Raw genomic sequence first — 21,753 nt, forward strand, 5'->3', positions numbered from 1 at the left:
CAGGAATCTTAACTGAAGAGTATGACATATATAATTGTATATAAAAAGAGTCTCATCTCGTTACCAGTTATAGAAATTCAGAGTAAAACAACAAAATCATTTTTCACCTATTGGATTAGTAATGTGGGGAGATAGGCATAGATTGGACTGTGAATCGGTCAGACCGGTTTGTAGGGCACTTCGGGAATTCCTATCAGATCGTGAGCCTGTAAAGATAGATGAACATGGGCTTTTGGAAAAGCATTAACAGCGATGGCAGGAGGAGAGCCGAGGTGAATGGGGAAACCTCGTTACAGTGGCACCTCCCGCCCCATGCCAGGGGATGCTCAAACCAGGTATTGCTCAAACTCTTTGTAGAGGTCTGCCAAGGCACCTGGTGACCTCCTGGCCTTGACCTTTGTCCTCTGCCTGCCCCTCTGCACTGTGGGCAGGAGTCCAGGGACATGGAGAAGATCAGCAACATGTTATTTGCCTTTGCTCAGCTGAATTACGTCAGTGCCCACTTTATAAATGTCTTTGAATATCACTGTGCAAATTTAAATTTTAATATTGGATTTGCTCTTAAACAGTCGCTTTACTTTCGTGTGCCATACCCTGAAATGAAGCAAGTCTGGTTTCTGATGGTTATTTATAATCACTAGGTAGCCATTCTTATTCTTCTGGTTCCCGAATTGTAGATTTCCTGGCTGTGAACATGGTACACACATCCATGCTGTACTTTTTTTTTTTCCATCGTGATTACACTGCCAAATTCATTGAAGAAATAAATGCTACATTTCAAAGAAAGGCTTTGTTGTGATCAGCCTTTCAAGGAAAACACTGATCCAAGCAGTTGACTCTTGATGGAACGGAAACAAAACACAGAACCTTGGAAGGAGCACCATGGAGGCCACGGTTGTGCAGAAGCAAGGAGACGGTGCCCGTTGGTTTCTAGGAATCCTTTTGTTCTGAGCCTGCCGCACCCGTTACAGTTCTGTGGTACAGTGAAAAGAGCATGATGTGTAGTCCAGGGGTCTTTCAGAGTCCTGATTCTGCTGCCAGGTGTGTGTCTATGTCCAGTTGTTTAACCCCAGGGGACATCAAGTTATGATCTGTAAAATGAGGGGACTGACTGGCTTGGGCGATCAGGGAGACTTCATAGTGTCAAGGTTAAAGGTATAGGCTCTGAATGCCTGGGTTTGAATCTTAGGTCCACCACTTACCAGCTGTGCAACGCTGGGAAAGTTACTCAACCTCTCTGATCCAGAGTTTCCTCATTTTTAAAATGGAGATAATAATAATACATAGCTCAAGGGTGGTTTGATAATTAAATGAGGATGCATGTAAAGCAAATAGAACAATGTCTGGCATAAGATATATGTTCAATAGAAGTTAGCTATCATTGTTATCACTGTTGTTAGTATTATTTCTGAAATACTTCTATCATTGTCACAACCATCATCATCGTCATCATTGTCTTTAAGGGCTCTTTTAGCTGTAAACTCCTTGGAAACCATGGTTCTCAGGAAGGCAGGTTAGAAAGCACTAAAACACTAAGTGGAAAAGAATATAATAGCTGGGGAAGAACAGGCTGCAGGGTCGTCAGATGACAGTTGACTTGTCCCCAGCCTGACTTTAGCTACGTTTCTCCACTCACAGCTGTCTCTAAACTCTGGGATGGATGTTTCCCATTCCTTGTCTTACTGAAGGGCTTGGCAATGCTGGCCACTCCCTCATTGTCACAGCTGAGACCAATATTGGTTAGTGAATCAAAAAAGTCGGTTTGTACAGAGAATCATTCATATATATATATATATATATATATATATATATATATACACATATACATATATACATATATATGTATATATATATATATGTAATATGCCTTAAACATTTAATTTAGCATCAAACACAAAAATGTACATTCATGTGCCTGTCTCTTAGATGTGGGGATGTGGTCTTTGATCATGTTTCTGATTAAAAATCTACATTATCTTTTTGTGTTAACCCTCAATATACCATCTAAACTTTTCAATTAAAATTTTTTTTAAGATAGAGGGAGCCCTTCGATGCACACAAAGCAATCGGAGTATAAATTGTACACTTAAAAGTTACTTCTCCCTTCCTCTCTTATTATTTTCTCTCTCTCATCCACTTTGACAGCCATTTCTCTTAGTAGCTCTCTCTTATGGAATCCTAAGAAACAACTCTCGTTCACTCTATTTCGGTTTGTGTAATGATTGATTAAATTTCCCCTTTATAACCAGTATAAGTGGCAGCGGCAGGCTTGGGACTGGGCCCAGCTGTTGCAGAGGAAGGTCGCAGGTGTGTGGTACAGTCGGCCAGGCCGGGCGTCCTAGAAGGCAGGAGGGCTTTGGCTGACCCGGGGCCCTGGGTCAGAGGGGGGTCGCTTATGAAGCTTTCTCCTGCTTTTTCTTCCCTCCTTCTTGGCTTCTCTCCCATGCTCTCCTGGTTTTCTCCCTACCTCTCTGGCTGCTCCTTTGCCCCCTCTGCAGATCTGTCCATCTTCGCTTGGCCACTGAATGTGGAGAGTTTGGCCATCTCGGCTGTAGGCCTGCTGTTCCCTCTGCGTGGTCTCTGGTCACGAGAGTCTATCTGAGCCCAGGCCCTCAGTGAACGTTTATGCTTAGTAGATGATTCTTGGACTTGTATCCTCAACTCAGAGTTTACCTCCTTCTGAGCTGCAGACCTCATAGCCAGTGGCCTACTTACCATTTCCTTTCAGATGCCACAGAGCTCATTGCAGCCACCATGACCAACACCCAGCAGTGCCTATCACCGCCATCCATTCAGTCCCTGCAGACTGGAGCTCCAGGAGCTGTGTTCGCCATTTCGCTCTCCCTCATCTCCCAGCCATTTCTTTGGTTTTGTTTTCTTACGGGGGGAAAAAAAAGAAGAAAGAAAGAGACTTGAAAATAGGGTCTCGTAAGAAGGGGAACAGATACTAGGTTAGTTTCTTTAGTGTTTGTTAATCCTGGGTTCAGAGTACCTGTTCTGTCTCAGGAGCAGTCAGAGACAGGTTGATGTCTACCTAGTGTTGTTTGATGAAACCAATTGCCTACGGAAGTCCCTGGATGCAGCAAAGGTATGAGAGACATTCATACCTGACCAGGCTGCTGGCAGACTTCAGGTCATACAGCTAGTGAGGGGTGGCACTGAGATTTCAACTCAGGTAACCCCTGAGCTATGTATTATTATTATCTCCATTTTAAAAATGAGGAACCTCTGGATCAGAGAGGTTCAGTAACTTTCCCAAGGTTGCACAGCTGGTAAGTCATGGACCCAAGATTCAAACCCAGGCATTCAGAGCCTATGCCTTTAACCTCAGCACTGTGAAGTCTCTCTCATTACCTAAGCCAGTCCCCTCATTTTACAGATCATAACATAATATCCCCAGGGATTAAACGACTGGCTATGGACACAGAGCTAGCAGCAGAATCAGGACTCTAAAAGACTCCTGGACCCCAACCCAGCGCTCTTTCCACTACACCACAGAAGTGCAACCTTGGCCGCTACACCACCCATCTGTGCCTTAGCCAGCTTTGAGACATCACCAACTTTCTACCCTATAATTCAATTCCAGGTTTCTGTTCTCTGTTTGCATACGTTGTTTAGACAGACTGAACTGCAATGGTAACAGAGTAATAATAATACTCACTTCTTACTAATATGTGGGAACTGAGAATATCATGAAGCCTTCATCCTACCCTCAAAGGAACCAGGCAGGGAATCCCAGGAAGGGAGACGGCTCTGTTAACTAGAAAAGTGACCACAGGGATGTTTATTAAGTGCGTGAGGGAGAATTTGCATTTCTGGAATGTAACATAAATCATCCAGAAAATCCACTCCAAAGCACTTCCAAGGACTTAAAATAGACTGGCAGGTCTATCGATATTTCTGATATGAATAATCTCAGCCATGACGCTGGCTGGCTGGTGGCCTCTGCAGCTGTTTCCGGTTTTGCCAGAGCAGTGATTTGCAGGTGAGATGCTCAGTTTGAGATTCCCCGCGTTGGGGGGAGAGGTGAGATTCGGGAGTGTGTTTGGAGCTGCCGATGGAGTAGGGACAGAAAAAGGCTGCAAACCCACTTGCTCCAGAGAAGTGAACACTTCAGGAGCTGGTGTGATTGTGATACTAGGAAGTCTCCAAGAGCAAATATTCAAGGGCTCAGGGACCAAAACATCGAACGCGAAGATTGTAGGAAGTTTGGCTTTTTCCCTCCAATTTGGAGTAGTGACAAAGAGTAAGAAGAAAAGATTTAATGTGCTTGAAGGCAGGTGACTCACTGATCCCACACTGTAAATATTCTGGCAGCTTTGCCCCATTCCTTGGTGTTAACAGGTTTATTTTGGGAAGAGAAGTGACCTTACTGATGGCTGTGGCTAAGGGATGCTTAGTAAGGAGTTAAATTGGCAGTTTAATAAAAGTAGAGCAGGGATCATGTTTTTTGGACTGAAATTAGTTTAAAATAAAAAATATAAGTAAGTAAATAAATAAATTTAAAACAAGAGGTTCTAGAACAGACCTTGCCCAATAGAAATATAACGTGAGGCATGAATCTAATTTAAAATATTCTAGTAGCCACATTAAAAAAATTAAAATAGGTAAATTAATTTTAGCGATATATTTTATATAACCCAGTATATTCACAATACTATCATTTCAACATGTGATCAGTAAAACACTCTGAGATATTTCACATTCTTTTCTTTCTACGAAGTCTTTGAAATCTTGTGTGTTTTTCACACTTCCAGCGTATCTCAGTTCACACTAACTGCATTTCAAGTGGAAGAGAGGAAAGAACAAGGGAGGGAGGAACTGTTAGAGAAAACTTAAGACGCCTTATGAGCACATAGATCCCTATCAGATCCTCACTGGCAATCTCCAAGGCCAAGCTTCCGGGTGGTCCATTTCAGAATGTGTCACTGGCCGAATCAGGGAAGTCCTTTTTCCTGCCTGGGTAATACCCATCTTTCCCTTCTTGTACAAACTGTCATTCATAGATGGCATTTTTCTGGGTGTCAATACAAATTATTTTTTTTATCATGTTTCTTCTCTGTTTTATTATTCTGAAGAATATCCGTTGCCCATTATTCTACTTAATCTCATTCTCCAGCTTTTCTGCTCTTCCACTGAACTACATGAGAAGGCACCTGGGAGGGACTTATATGCATGCGTAGACCCCGGACACCATCAGGGGCCCCCCTTTTAATAGTGGGAACCAAAATGTCTCTTAAAATCAGTCTCCCGAGGCATCACAGACCCCCATATCTTATATGGCAAAAAATAAACTGGAGAGTGCTGATGACAATTTTGCATGCAAATTGTTTAGCGGAGCCCGTGTGTACGATTTTCTATTTCCACGCACCAATTTGGGAGTTTGCCCATGAATGTGGTAATTGTTCATGCAAAGCTGAAAATGCAGGTGCTCGAAACCTTTTTTAGAGCATGAGACCTGTCTGGTCCTGTCCTCATTTGAGTTCTGTTGAATCTTTTGTGATGTCATACACATAAGAATTTTATCTATTAACACGCATTTGCCATGTATGGAACTTTTGGTAAGTTCGTGAATGGTTTATTGACTGTGCCACAGAATACGTGGTGTGTCTCCGCTACAGCAAGGAAAGGAGAATCCACTGATGTGCATTTGTTGGTGTGTCTGGGGATCGTGCCTTTGAACCTACCAGTGGGCTTCCTTTGTGGGTGGAAGTTGTACTAAGCCTGGAGAGAGTGGGATTTATTCTGTCATAAGCACTTAAAACTAGTCTTGTGCATGGTGAATTTTTATGCTTTCCAACAGTTTCCATAGTGTATTATTTTATCGTATTATATTCTGAAATAAAAAATACTCTCCTAAGTAAAGACTTTATTGACGTACCAATGTAAAACTCTGTTATAGAGTGGAGACTCTTATGACAATGACTCAGGATAAAAAGAAGTTGTAATATTCTCTAGTGTCCTGTGTAAATGCCAAACGAAGTGCACTTATGCCATTGGGGCACCAGACTCTTGGGGAAATTCCTTTTTTTGTTTTTTTCCATTTTATGCTGTTTGGGGTTAAGATGCATAATCTTTGTGCTGTCATTTGGCCGCCTCTGCAAAGTGAAATTTTTTACATTCTTCCTTCGCTTCTGTTGTCATATCAAATTTGATTTTTTTCCAGTGGCAGATTTTCATATTTGGGAATTATTATGACTCATAGCAGCTTTTTTTTTCTCCTTTCTGCTCTTGTATCTCCTGCTCATACCAGAGGGGAGAGAGGAAGGAAGGATGGAGGTGAGGTGTCCTTTCTCCTTGGGTGGCTGAGGTGAAGGGTTGGGTGGGAAGTGCAGGTGACACTGTTGGTTAAAAGAAGGTTTCCTGGAGGTGCCTGGTGGTGATGGTTGCACAACAGTGTAAATGTACTTCAGGCCATTGAATTGTACACTTAAATATGGTTAAAATGGTACATTTTAATGTATATTTTACCATGGTTAAGAAAAAAAGTTCATCACTGGGTGATGGTTTTCTAGGACTATTTATGGTTTCTTTCATCTTGGTATGGTGGCTAATTTACTTTGGAGCCCAGAGGGGGGACCTCAGAGTTAACTACCCCCCCACCCCGACCCTGAGTAGCTGCAGGTGGCAGTTTGCATTGGCCTTTCTTTGATGGAAAAAGTACTGGTGCGGTCATGACGTGTGGCTGTACCAATCAATGGAGAATTTCTTCATTTAACGATGATTGTTAATGAGCTTTCTCCAGGCACTCTGGGTTGGCCAGCTTGTTGGCGAATAAACCTGGCCTGGGCTCTGGCCTGGCAGAACTCATTTATTGGGAAGGACAGAAAAAAAATTGATGAATAAATAAATAAAATAAATTTAAAAAATAAATGAATAATTTGTATAATTAAAAATAGTGATAAATGTTACAACAAATGATTGGTAAGTAATCGTAAGAGCAGTGCTGTCCAGTGGAAATATATGTGAGCCCCATATGTAAGTTTAAATTTTCCTGTAGCCACATTTAAAACAGGTAGAAATTCATTTTAATATATTTTATTTAATCCTCAACTATCCCAAATGTTGTCATTTCAGTGTGTTACCAATATAAAATAACTTCTTTACTTAGGTATTTTACATTCTTGTTTTCGTGCTAAGTCTTTGAAATCTCATGTACATTTTACACGTATGGCACATTCAGTTTGGACTAGCCACATTTCCAGCGCTAAAGATTTTCAGTGCTGATTACTTTTATGCAAAGTCTTGAGACTTTATCATGGAACTCCATATAGGGTCTCATTTACATTCTAAATAGTTTCATTTCCATATTGTTTGTACATAGTCATTAGTGGCTGGTCTTTGATGCAATCAGTTTACTGTATTCTCAAAATCAAAAGAGAACTTCAGGAGTGTCAGCTATAGTGCTGTCATGCTCAGTTAGGAAAACGGCATAAAATACCAATAACTAGTTTCCCTTCTGACTCATGCTAAGTCCTTCTTGGATCTGGTGTGGATGAGTTTGGTTAGAAATTCTGAAGACTTGGTAATCCTTCATGTCTTCTCTTCTCTATAAAAAGTACTTTTAAGTGTGTGAAATATTTTATTAATACTCTGGGTTCAGTTTCTAGCTGGTTGCTTTTAATATCTGAATACTCCCACTGTGGGATCTAAGCAGCGCAGTGCCTGGTGTTTCTTGAAAAGCTTTCCTGATGAATCTTAGCCTGTGTCTTCTCAGACAAAATGGACTGGTGAGGTGAGATGAGCAATCATGTCATCTTCAGAGTTTGATCAATGGGTATCGTCAACAGGAATTATTCAGGCCCTCTCTTTACAAACTTAGAACTAGAGGTGATGGTTGTATAACATTGCAAATGTATTAAATGCCACTGAATCGTTCACTTTTAAACGACTGATTTTTATGTTAAGTGAATTTCACTCCAATTAACAAAATATGAAAGAATAAATAATGTTCTAATGGTGTGGTCTCCTGAGCCTGGATGTGTGTTTTTTTTTTAAGTTTCAGAAACATGAGTTTATTTGATAACAAGATGACAGAAGTCTGAATTTGAAAATCCTAAAATGAAAGTTTTATGCCACAGATTTAGAAATAACACCGAAGACATGGGCTACAAACATTATTTAAAAAATCGAATTCCTGGGCTTCCCTGGTGGCGCAGTGGTTGAGAATCTGCCTGCTAATGCAGGGGACACGGGTTCGAGCCCTGGTCTGGGAGGATCCCACATGCCGCGGAGCAACCAGGCCCGTGAGCCACAACTGCTGAGCCTGCGCGTCTGGAGGCTGTGCTCCGCAACAAGAGAGGCTGCAAGAGTGAGAGGCCCGCGCACCGCGATGAAGAGTGGCCCCCGCTTGCCACAACTAGAGAAAGCCCTCGCACAGAATCGAAGACCCAACACAGCAAAAATAAATAAATAAATTAATAAACTCCTACCCCCAACGTCTTCTTAAAAAAAAAAAAAATTAAAAAAAAAATCGAATTCCTGAGACTTCCCTGGCGGCCCAGTGGTTAAGACTCCGCGTTTCCACTTCAGGGGCTGCAGGTTCGATCCCTGATCGGGGAACTAAGATCCCGTATGCCATGTGGCGTGGCCAAAAATAAAAATTGAATTCCTATTTTTTACTTATACAGTGAAAAACCCCACATCGAAAAGTGATTGATTTTAGCTTTTTGCTAAATTGGATCTACTGCAAAGTCCAGCCAGATTGATGTTACAGAAATGGTGGCCTTCAAGGAAATTAGAGAAAAAAAGATTTGGTTGAACAGTGTCATTATCAGCTTCACCTGAGAAGGAAATGACCCGGGGGAGATAGTGTCTCTCTCTCCTGTTGGGCTCCCTGGTATTGACAGATCCATTAGTGGATGTAATTAGAAAAGCAAAGTTGGACTTTGAATAATTAGGTTAAAGTCACAAATGTGCTGGGCAAAATCCTAGGAACTGTTGAGGGTCAGTGTGTGTTGCCTGCTGTAGAGACTTGAGGGAGATGTGAGGTCATTGTGCACAGTGCTTTTTTTCTTGGGTTGGAAGCTGGTACTTTCCCTATAATGAAGTTTGAAGTAGCAGAAACATTGGCTACTTTGGCTCTTCTGCAGATGTCTGAAGGGCTTCGTTTCCAGGGAGTAAACAGGGCTGCAGAATGTTTCTGCTAAACAAACATAGTCATAGCAAAAACACAATCTCCTTTATCCCAGGAGTGTTGAGAAATATGTGGTTTTGTGGATTATGCTTTTTCCCCTGTTTTCCTTCCTTTCTTTTTAAACTCCTGGAATAATGGTTTATTTATTTATATGGAGTTATTTTCTGAAAGAAAAAAAACCCCACTTATTTCAAAACAAAACCTTTGGACTCTCATGTTACCCAAAATACCTTTCTAGCAGTACTTTCTGTGTTTTTGTTTTTTGTTTTTTGTTTTGCGGTATGCGGGCCTCTCACTGTCGTGACCTCTCCCGCTGTGGAGCACATGCTCCAGACGTGCAGGCCCAGAGGCCATGGCTCACGGGCCCAGCTGCTCCGCGGCATGTGGGATCCTCCCGGACCGGGGCACGAACCCGTGTCCCCTGCATCGGCAGGCGGACTCTCAACCACTGCGCCACCAGGGAAGCCCACTTTCTGTGTTTTGATTTTTTAAAAAGCCTCTTATTGGTAATTGAATGAGGGAAAAAAGATTTCCAAGGGATTTGAAATATAGTTATGTGGTTCTAACCTCTTTGTTCATGTCTACATCAGTATAGAAAAGGGAGGGATTTGGGATTAACATATACACACTACTATCTATAAAACAGATAACCAACAAGGACCTACCATATGGCACAGGGAACTATACTTAATATTTTGTAATAACCTATAAGGGAAAAGAATCTGAAAAAGAATATACATATATGTATGTATGTATAACTGCATCACTTTGCTGTAACCTGAAACTAACACAACATTGTAAATCAACTGACTTCAGTTTTAAAAGAATATAATATATAGATACAATGCAATATTATTCAGCCTTAAAAAAGAAAGAAATCCTGACGCATGCTGCAACATAGATGAACTTTGAAGAAATTATGCTAAGTGAAATAAGCCAGTCACAAAAGGACAAATATATGATTTCCCTGGTATGAGGTACCTCCAGTAGTCAAATTCATAGAGACAGAAAGTAGAAAGGAAATAGAGGCGTGTGTCAAATACCTGCGGACATGTCCTTGAAGACTTGGATAAGTCGTGATGATGTGGGAATGAGCACACTGGTAAGCTGTTCATTGCCTGACTGGCACACCATCCCTTGGCAGTGCCACCATCAGGGATGGGAAGGGTGTGAGGCATCCATCCTCCCACGTTTATCAAATGCCCCAGCCAGACACTGTGACCTACCAGGTCTTGGCTTTGGGCCATATTGAAAATAAAATAGGACTTACTTGCCAAATCTAAAGATTAGGAGAGTTTCTATGAGGATCAAGATTTCTGACTTATTGAAGGTAAGAATTAGACGTTCTGGCACCAATGGTGCCCATTGGCAGTAACCAGGGCACCCACATGCCCATTGGCAGTAACCAGGCTAGAAGGACAAGATGCCACCCCTTTGGGGAGGTGGGCCCTCCGTGTTCACTGCTCATCGCCTGGCTCTGTCTCTTGCTTACTTTATCCATCTGGGCCCTGAGGCCCCAGTTCCTGGCCTTGGGATCTGTCCCAGACCTGCTACAGGTCATAGGATGAGACCCAGCCCCTGCCAGGCTGGAGAACTGGGCTTTGCACAGCAGCAGCATGAGTGCCCGTATGGGAAGAAGACAGCTCCCTGGGCGGGAGCATGGGGATGTCCAGCCTGGACCCCGGCTTGCAGACTGATTGCTGTTAACCAGGTGTATGGAACAAGCAGTTTAGAAAGTGGAGAGAAAAGTGTGACCTTCAAACGGGTGTTGGGCCCTAATGGTGACACTTCCTCAGACTGGAGGGTAACACTGGCCAAGCAGCCCCATCAGTGCCCTCACTTCAGCAGTGACTTTTATCCTGCTGCACCAGCGGCGGATTCTTTTCCTGCCTGTGTTTCCATCTCTCTCCCCACCCGAACATGTGGTTGTTCCTTATTCTCATGTTGGCTCTGGTTTGGGAGGACTCTTTCAGTTCACGTTGGAAACATTTATTGTATTCTCTTCCAGTGTCACTTTTTAGTTAGAGACTTGTACCTTAGTATCCAAATGGAAATGATAACATCATTGCATTTTAAAGTTGGAAGCTTCTTTTGGAATTGCCTGTCCGGGGTCTTCATTTTAAAAATGAGGGACCCAAGAGATGGGGTGGGAATTATGTGACTTACCCAAGATTACGTAATTTGTAAACGAAATCAGGCAAATATTACAAAACAAAAATAGTGGAGAGGTCATTCTGATGGGTGGGGTGAGAAATAGACCAAGAGCCCACGATTGGTATGTTCATCCAAACAGATAAGTCATTCCCTTGTTTGTTTTCCTAGTAGTAATACTGGGGGATTGGTCACTTTACAAGAACCAGGGTTTCTTTTTAAGGTTAAGGTTCAAAAAGAAACGTGAAATTAGGCCTTTAATCATGTTTACAATTGGCGCTGTTTGTTTTTTTTTTATTATAGGATAGTTGAGATTCATTTTTATTTGTTTTTTAACCATGAAGCTCAACTTTGACAGCGTGCATACCAAAAATTAAAGCTATAAAACTGCTGAGTTTTGACAGGAGATACATCTTTAGATTTAAAGATAAAAATTTTAAAGGTATTATGTTTCATTCAGGAAGCATTTAGCTATAAAGTGGTTGATTAATATTTTTAGTGCACTGATTTGGAGCGTGGAGGTGAAGGGCTGTGGACGGGGGTGGGGAGGGTTTAATGTCCCAGCACCGAATTGTCATCAGCGGCTGCAGTGGACCAGTCTGTCCGCCACTCCCAGCACCACTGAACTCCGCTGTTCGGAGCTTCATCGATTACGCACGCCTCCTTACACATGTAAGGATCCCGTGTGATCCTCACAACCACTCTCTGATGGAAGACAGGCCCACGTCGTCATCTCTGTTTTATACGCGGAAACTGACCGTTCACAGGCCCAGGATCGATGCCATGGAGGAACATAGAGCTGATCCTAGAGTCCCAAGTCTTCTAAACATGTCAACTGCTTTTATTCATTTTTTAAATTATAGGATCATGCATAAGAGGAAAGAAACATACAAATTATCAAAATCTTGGCACAGGTTTATTTTACTGTAGCAGAAAGAGTCTGAAATACTAGAAACATTTACAAAATACCGACCTGCAGAGACTGACTTTGAGGTCTCATATTTGATGACTCACAGATGCTCTTTATGTACAGTTTTTTCAAAGAAGAGGGGATCTTTGTGCTGCGTGGTATTTTTAGGTCTGATGGATATTATAAAATTACCCTCCAGAAGGGCTTACGCTCCTACCAAAAGTTCATGCAGTTTTTTAAATAAAACAACAGTGTCTGTGACACAAACACTTCTGTTGCTTCGTCATCTCCTGACAGCACAGGAGACCTGCCCCTGGTTCCCCTGGAACAGCCTACATACAGGCCCACTCCTGTCATTCGCAGGGCCCCGGACAAGAGGGCAAGAGATGTTGGGCTGGGCCGGCACTGGGGTAAGGCAAGTGAGGCAACGTCTTTTAAAAAGAGGAGATCAGTAACAGGGCTGTGCCGAGCTTGAGGCAAAAGGAAAATCAGTAATACGCATGCTGTCCTTAGTAAAATTTTTGATAGCCTGTTCATTATGGACTTTCGGCATTCATGTTCACTTTTTAACATATTGCATTTAATGTTGATTCGTGCTGGTTACTGAGTTTTTGGTGCTCCTTAAATGTTGTCCCCGCAGCAGTGTCTCCCCACTCGCCTCTCCCTAGTCTCTGTGCCGCCTTGGGCCTGGGGGTGCACACAGACTGGGGGAAAAGCCTGTGCAAGACCCCCGCAGTGGGCCTGGGGCTGCCACGGCAGGTACGGCCAGGGTCCTGGCTGTTTGGAGTTGGGGTGCAGGTCACAGGTGGGTGTGTGCCCTTAGATCCAAAGGTTCCCTGCCCTTTGGCACTCCTCTAGAGGAAACCCTCTAGAAGGTAGTTCTCAGCCTCTTAATCTCCTTGAGGGCTTGTGAAGACATAAATGGCTCCGATTCCGATTCAGTAGGTCTGGGGTGGCGCCCAAGGGTCTCCATTTCCAAGGATTTTGGGTGTTGCCTCTGTTGCTGGACGGTGGGGCAGGCTTGGAGAGGCTGCCCCTCTGGCCCACCGGGTTGCTGTGCCTAGGAGTGTGGACGGGCTCAGCGTTCTTTCCAGACGCCTTCAAGATTTTTTTCTATCCGGCGGCATATGTAGAACGTACCCTTCAAGGCAAAGATTGCATGCTTTCCAGCTTTCCTGGCCAGCCTTATCTTTGCCACTGTTATTCATGGCGATTTCTCCAGGATGCTGGACACTTGCTTCAGAATGAATCATTGCTGTAGATTTTTCTTCCTTGTAAATTTCTTGCCTGATGTATGGAAGTGAGGGCTACAGTGGCTGACGTTGAGTATTCTTAAGTACCCCTAGATTTTAAGTTTGTTTTAAAGTAACACAGTATTTTTAAAAATACATTAAAATTTAAAATATTTTTCACATGTAAAGAAGAAAATTAAAATGTCTCATGAACACTCCACCCAGATGATTGCTGTACTGACGGTAATAGTATTGAAAGTACAAAATAAAGTAAAAACTGCCTTCTCATCCTCACCTCCCTACTCCAATCTCTTCCAATATTGATGTTTTTGTTATTTCTTCCAGAAAAAAATCCTTCTAATTTTTTTATACTAAAGTATCCTACGATAAACACTGTTAGACACCTTGTTTCTTAACTTAGACATGGATCTTGGGCACATTTTCATCCGCATGTAATACATATTAATGGTTCAGAGGATTCATCATTGGGGTGACCCAGTGTTGAGCTAGCCCTCCAAAGAAGAACTCCTTGGTTCTAGATTTTTGCTTTTGTGATGACCCTGTAGTGAATAACTTTGCCCATATATCTTGAGAAACATTTAGGAGTCCAGCCACAGGCATAAAACTCAGTGGCGAGGTTGCTGGACAAAGTGCAAATGCACTTTTAGGATTGAGGGAAGATACCACACGGCCCTCCAGAAAGGTTCACCAGTATCAGCTGCCATGAGCATGACTGTTTCTCCAACATTCTTGCCCACGATGGAGATCACCGAAGTAAAAGGAGAAAAAATAACAATTCAAATAGCAATAAAATATAAAATAACTAGGAATAAACTTCACAAGTGTGCAGTATCTATGTGAAGAAAATTTTAATATGCACCCAAGGGACCCCTAAAGAGTCTTGAATAAACGAAAATCATGCAATGTTCTTGGATGAAAACTTGCAGCGTGATGAAAATATCCATTCTCAGGAGGTTGATGTTGTTAACTTTCTGTAAAATATTGTTTGGCTTCAATTTCCAATTCCTGTGGATTAAAAATATAATCAAATAGTGTGAGGGGGAGCAATAAATTAGGGGTTTGGGATTAACATATCCACACTACTATATATAAAATAGATAACCAACAAGGACCTACTGTACAGCACAGGGAACTATATTCAATATCTTGTAATAACCTATGATGGAAAAGAATCTGAAGAAAAACAGACATATATAGATATGTATAACTGAATCACTTTGCTGTACAGAAGAAATTAACACAACATTGTAAATTGACTATACTTCAATTTAAAAAATGGTTAAAAAGAAAAAAATCCATTCTCTCTCAGTTCAGCTGTAATTTGAACATGATCCGATAAAAGTATCAACAAGATTTTTTTTTTGAGGGACAATTTGATGACCTGATTTTAAAGACCATTTAGAAAAACAAATAATTGAGAAGAAACAGGAAGATTCAGAAAATAAACAGGAAGATAGGAAGATTCAGGAAATAACCTGACTGGATTTTAAAACATAATATGAAACTAAAATTGTTAGAATAGTTTGATAGATCATAGTCATAGGCTTAAATATACTTAAGAATATAATATATGATAAAGGTGACATCTCAAATCAATACAGAAAAATGGATAAACTGGGGGTGGGTGGGAAAGGTTGAATTCATATTGCATAAATTCCAAATGGAGCAAAGATTTACATGCAAAAACTGAAATATTACTACAGGAAATCACAAGAGAATCGTTTTATATTCCAGGTCTCTCTGCTATGACATAAAACTCAGAAGCCATTGAAGGCAAGATTGATAAATTCAACTTTATTAAAAAAAATTCTTCATGGCAAAACCCGTGTCATGCAAAGTCAAAAGACAATAATTTGGGAAAGATATTTGCAACTGTTATTACAAATAAGAAATGAATTTCCTAATATATAAAGAGCTCCTACAAATCAATAGAAAAAAGACCAATAACCGAGCAGAAAACTAAGCAAAGATTTTGAACAGTTAACAGAAAAGGCAACATAAATAGCATTTAAACATGAGATGTTTAATAAGAAAAAGGACAAATTACATAATGAGAAATACGAATTACCACCTCATAGGAATCATATTTTTCGTTGTGAGATTAGCCAGGGCGTGGGAAAAGAAATAACCTTTGTACCTCACTGATAAAGATAAGCCCTTACTGCACTGTGGAGGAGATTTGGCAGTCTCTAAAAAAATTACAATGCATTTATCTTGAGCCCAGCAATTCCACACCTAGGAATTAACTTTTTTAGGTATACCGTACATGAATGCATGTGAAATCATGTAGGAGTGATGTTTTTCATTGCAGTATTCCTTATGAAAGCAAAAGTTTGAATAATCCGTGGTACCTCACACAGTGGAACACTTGTGCAGCTATAAAAAGAATGAGGAAGAGCTCTGTGTACTGCCATGGAATGATCTCCAAGAAAAGGATACTGTTAATTGATAAAAATGGATAAAAAGCTGGGTTGTAACATTATCCTACCATTTGTGTAAAAAAAGTGAGATAGATATATAAACTTATTTGTGCACAGATTCAGCGATTATTAACATATATACAAAAGAAAATGGATAATACTGGTTGCCTCTAGGGAAAGCGCCTGAGGGGCGGGGGATTGGGCTGGAAGACTTGTCACTTGAATCTGTTGACTTCTGATATCTTGTCTGCCCTTCTCAAAAAGGTTTTTTTAAAACCCAATTTTGAAATAATTCAATAGGGAGAAAACACTTACTGTTTTGTTTTGCATAGTTCTAGTGTTGAGTTAATTTGAGTGTCCTTTCAAGTATTGATTACCCTTTTATGCTTTTCAGGAAATTGCCTGTTTGTATATTTTGCCCATTTTTCTTGCTTTTGTTCTTGTTTCTGTTTTTTGCCTGTTAAGAAAATTATCCTTTTGTCTTAAGTGGCACAGAAATGTTGTTCCAGTCTGTCTTTGGACTTTGTTTTGCTGCTGCTTTTTGCCACCCGGCAGTTTTACGTTCGTGTGCAGTTGTCATCGTCTTGTGATCCTCTTTCTTCATTTCCTTCTCTTTTATTTTCTGAGGGGGTGGAAGTGACTTTTCCAGTGTGATCTCTGAGAAACTGGCTCTAATTTTTTTTTTTTTTTTTTTTTTTTTTTGCGGTACGCGGGCCTTTCGCTGTTGTGGCCTCTCCCGTTGCGGAGCACAGGCTCGGGATGCGCAGGCTCAGCGGCCATGGCTCACGGGCCCAGCCGCTCTGCCGCATGTGGGATCCTCCTGGACCGGGGCACGAACCCGCGTCCCCTGCATCGGCAGGCGGACTTTCAACCGCTGCACCACCAGGGAAGCCCTGGCTCTAATTTTAAGCCATCCAGTCACCAGTACTTACGGATGAGTTGGAAATTAACCAGGAGTTTTGTAGGTCCCCTTGAAGACAGTACTTAAGATGGGAACAGACTCATGTGACTGAGAGGCGACCTGGAGATTTTCTGCTGAGCTGAGGGGAGAGGGATGTGGATGTGTGGGGTAGCCAGTCTGGGTGGGTCTCTGATGAGCCTCCCCTCTCTCCACTCCCAGCCGAGCTCCCACGGGCCTCGGCCGTGAGGCTGACCTCCCTCCGTGACCTGCCCGCCCAGCTGCTGGAGCCGTACCAGCAGGGCTTCTCGCTGGTGGCCCTGCACCCCTTCGTGCAGCCAACCCATGAGCGGGAGAAGACGCCCCTCGAGCACATCTTCAGGGCCATCCTGATCAAGAAAGCCGGCAGGTAAGGCCTCTGAGGGTGGGCGGTTACCTTAGCATCATGAGGTGCCTAATGTGTGTTGAATGAAGAAGGGAGGGGAAAGGAATAGAGTTTGCGGGTGTGTGTGTGTGGAGTTTGCATCTGTTCCCAGGGCCTCTGCCCTCTGACAGGTAAGGCCAAACATTAGACAACTAAAGAGTTTCATAGCGTCTTGCAACTGTCCACACCAGACGGCATAAGTAGAGAATCCACGTTACATCCTTTCCTCCTTCAATTTACCGCATTACACTCAGCTAGAAAACTGTCTCCTTGAGGAGCTGTACTCCCAGAAGAGAGCGGCTAGTGAAAGTATACTACTATTAATCTGCAAAGCATGGCTGGAAGACACACTAATTTTGGTTAGAGGCTGTATACAAACTCCAGAAATACTTGAATATTTTGAACCCATCATACTTTCTGTCAATCACTTGGGAGGAAAAACAAAATTCACTTGAATCAAGTCCTGTAATTGATTTGGTCTTGATTTTGATTTTCAAGGCTTGGATGATGTTTTTCAATATGGCTTTCCCAAGAATGCTTACTCTTATATTTTTATTGGATCTAATTAGGAAAAGAGAGGTAGAGATTGGTTTTTCAAAAAGAGCAATATTAATTTTAAATGCTTTTTAAAAAAATGATGAAGGGGCAAAGAGGGATAAACTAGGACCTTGGGATTAACATATACATACTACTATATATCAGTATAAAATGGATAACCAACAAGGACCTACTTACCGTATAGCACAGGGAACTAAATATTTTGTAATAACCTATAAGGGAAAAGAATCTGTAAGAGAATATATATATATGTATATAAATCTGAATCACTTTGCTGTACACCTGAAACTAATACAACATTGTAAATCAACTATACAATAAAAATAAATGAATGAATGAATAAATAAATAAATAAAAACAATGAAGGTGGGATAGAAAGCACATTATGTCTCTGCTGCTCTTGTAAAAATAAAAATTGAAAGCCTGGCAAAGGAAATCAGATCTGTCTTTTGTCCAGTTATCGTGGGAGAAATGACAACATGTGCTATATTTTAAAAAGAGAGTCGAGGGGCTTCCCTGGTGGCACAGTGGTTGAGAGTCCGCCTGCCGGTGCAGGGGACACGGGTTTGTGCCCCGGTCTGGGAAGATCCCACATGCCGCGGAGCGGCTGGGCCCGTGAGCCATGGCCGCTGAGCCTGCGCGTCCGGAGCCTGGGCTCCACAACGGGAGAGGCCACAACTGTGCTCCGCAACGGGAGAGGCCACAGCAGTGAGAGGCCCGCGTACCGCAAAAAAAAAAAAAAAAGAAGGAAGCATGGAGGGTTTTCAAGAAAGGGAAGATGACATTGTCCTTGAGTTTGAGTTCACTCTATCCAGAGTGTCTGGACCACCTGCCTGGATGACTTTAATGAACATTCCATCTCCTTAATAAGCAGATACAGAGGAAGAATTGCTTGGATAACTTGGTTCCAGATCTTTGAAACTGGCCCCCAACCTTTTAAAGGAAGTTGCAAAAGCTTGGTAATTTGCCAAGTATGGTAATGAGAATGGTAATTTGCCATTCTTGTGACAAAAATGACCAACAGAATTTCCCCCACTTCTGTTTAGTATTGCATTATACAATTTTAAAGTTCAGGCATTTTCTCCCCTAGCAAATGCAATAACTGTATGTTTTTGCATCATGAGGAAAAGACCCCATGCTATGAAAAATAAACAAACAAAACCCAGCAGAACATTTTCTGTATCAGTAGGGAGTTGTGTGTTTGTTTTTTTTAAGTATTGATTTTAATCTGATGTTCATAAGGCAGCCTTTAGAAGCTCACTACCTGGTCTTTTAATTTATTTTTGGCTGCGTTGGGTCTTCGTTGCCACACGCAGGCCTTCTCTAGTTGCAGCGAGCGGGGACTACTCTTCTTTGTGGTGCACGGGCTTCCCATTGAGGTGGCTTCTCTTTGTTGCGGAGCACCGGCTCTACGTGCCCGGGCTTCAGGATCGCGGGCTCTAGAGCGCAGGCTCAGTAGTTGTGGCGCACAGGCTTAGTTGCTCCACGGCATGTGGGATCTTCCTGGACCAGGGCTTGAACCTGGGTCCCCTGCATTGGCAGGTGAATTCTTAACCACTGCACCACCAGGGAAGTCCAGTAGGGAGTTTAAGTAGTAAAAAATGAAACAAAGGAAATCTTGTGTGATTAATTTTTAATATGAGCAGTTGATGGTATTTTTCACCAAGGCTGCCAAAGTTCTGACAGCTATAGATGATGATAAATGAAATGATTAACTCTCAAAGAGGAGGTAAATGCCTTGGTTAATATTGTCCAAGTAGACAATATTGAAAGAGCTGTACATAAACTTTTTAGATTACTATCAGTTTAAATCAAGTTCATTAGCAAGAATCATCATGGAATGACTACTTGAAACTTGGATATCAACCTTAATATGTTTGAAAGGTGAACATAAAGTTTGTAGCAAATAATTAGCCTTTGGGGTCTGCAGTAAGAGCAGGAAAAAAAACCCCAGAACCATACAAGCTTGCATTCACTCACTCACTCATTGAGTCATTTGCAGACATTTAGCCTGTGCTCTTTGTAAGGTATCGTGCTAGGGACTCTACTTGGTGGGAAGGGAGAGGGTGCAGGTGCAAGATTCAACTGCCCGTGGAACCTGCCTTCCAGGTACCTGCAGTTTACCTGAGAAAATAAGACATCCCTCACGCCATGGGAGTTTGGAAAAAGGAGAAGTCACCTCCTGCTGGAAAGAAAAACTAGGGAAATGTTTCGGGAGGAAACATTTCTTTCGGCTAGGCGTAGGAGTAATATGTCTGAAGTGAGAAGAGTTTATTCAAGTCTCACAACGAAATGTTTTCTAGTGAATTTTGAGCAATTTGAGAGCATCATGGACAGTCTAACTGTATCATCAGTTATTCCCAAAGCACAGTGCAGTAATGTTCCTCTGAGGCCTCTGCCAGTTTGATAAATTTCACTTCAATCCATGAAAAATTGCCCGATCCTTTCTTCTGAAAATTTTGATAACTGCCATTCCATTTTAAGATGGCAGGCCAAACCACACATCTGAGTCAGTTTTTCTTGATCCTAAGTGTGTTCAATTGAGTCAGTCAGTGGCTTTGAAAACTGACTCAAGAATGAATAGCCGAGTATGAGATACTTGGTAAGTAAAAGGGCGATTGTATTTCCTTCTCTCAGGTCTTTCTTAGGAACACAGAGTGATTTGCAACAGACAATGTAGTTGCATTCACTCTGATTTCTAAGTACATTTAAGTTGTGCCTCATTTTCTTCGGGCAGTTTTCCTTAGAACGAGTTGCCAAAGATCTTAAAACTTGATGGCTAAGAGAAGTCAGTTATTAAAATGTCACTCTGATGTTTCACGAGTGTGGGTTTAATTCTAGGTCGCTTTATGGTTGTAGACATAAGTACAGAAATGCATTGTGCTGCTCTATTTTTCAGCTGTTACAAACTGTCGTTGTTCACACACAGAGCTAGTTCAGGGTGTCACTGATGTGTTTTTTCATCACTAATGGGTTGAAGCCATTTGGGTCCAGGTCCCCTGGAATTATGCCTTATATGGAACAGGGAACCAGGACATTTGTGCCCTCTGTCGACATTCATCAGGTGCCTTTTGGCTTAGGGTCAGGGAGTGGGGCACACAGAGGAGCTGCAGCTAATGCAGGGGGTGGGATTCCTTCGAAACCCTGGTGGAGGGTGAAAAACGCATATAATTAAAGCTGCCCTTGAAAATCTCTTTAATTGCCCATGAAATGTAATCCTGTAGCATCTCTCTACCCGATGATGCAGGCTTTCCTTCAGGACTACATCAGATTGGTGTTTCCAACAGTGAGCCCCGTAGGGAATAAGTCGGTTTGGGTTTAGAGTGAGTGTTCATTAGAATCACACCTAGGGTGGTGAGATGCTTGCACCCAGAGAGACGTCTGTGGGAACTAAGATAGAGAGAAGAGGACCTCCCCCCTCCCCCCGCCCCACCCGCTGCTGTCTCACAACCATTCTGGAACACATCTGCCTGAGACTAGAATAACTAGCACCGTTTTAAGTGGTAAACGTTTCTGCCCTTTCAGTTAGATTTTTCTAAGATAAATGAGCAAAGATCACTCTGAAGAGCTCCCAGCTCTCAGGAAGCTTATCTGCTAGGAAGATGTAAAGTCTATATGCAAATTATGTGAATGCCCATCTTCATCTATGGGTCTTGGTTTTTGTCTCTCACCTGGAATGTGTTAATGGGGGGCTTCAGAAAAGGAGGCTCCGTGACTCCCATGTGCTCTGGGTCTGGACTGATGGGTAGATTTGAACAGGGGCACCAGGGGTGGGAAGGGCCTCCCAGGCAGGGGGACTGGCCCAGGGGAGCCTGGAGCCTGGAAAAGCAGACCACGGATGATGTGGGGTGACTGGAGCATGAGGCCCAGAGGGAAACGGGGAGAAAAGGCATGAGAAGGGTGAGGGCCTGGGTCACGAGGCCTCTGATGGCCAGGCTAAGGAGTTTGAACTTTATCCTGAAGTCAGTGGGGAACCACTGCAATATTTTTGTTTTGTTTTAGA

At 42.2% G+C, this 21,753-nt stretch overlaps 1 protein-coding gene across 1 annotated transcript in view; it reads left to right on the forward strand.

Moving 5' to 3' along the window:
* RFTN1 (raftlin, lipid raft linker 1) overlaps nt 1-21,753 on the forward strand; it is a 192,866-nt gene that overhangs the window by 43,593 nt on the left and 127,520 nt on the right. The window contains exon 2 of the mRNA XM_007470645.1: nt 16,991-17,177. Coding sequence (XP_007470707.1) covers nt 16,991-17,177 — 187 coding nt within the window. The remainder of the gene's footprint in view (nt 1-16,990; nt 17,178-21,753) is intronic.

This window comes from Lipotes vexillifer, unplaced genomic scaffold, assembly GCF_000442215.2.
Source record: "Lipotes vexillifer unplaced genomic scaffold, Lipotes_vexillifer_v1.1 scaffold418, whole genome shotgun sequence".
Taxonomy (NCBI): Eukaryota; Metazoa; Chordata; class Mammalia; order Artiodactyla; family Lipotidae; genus Lipotes; species Lipotes vexillifer.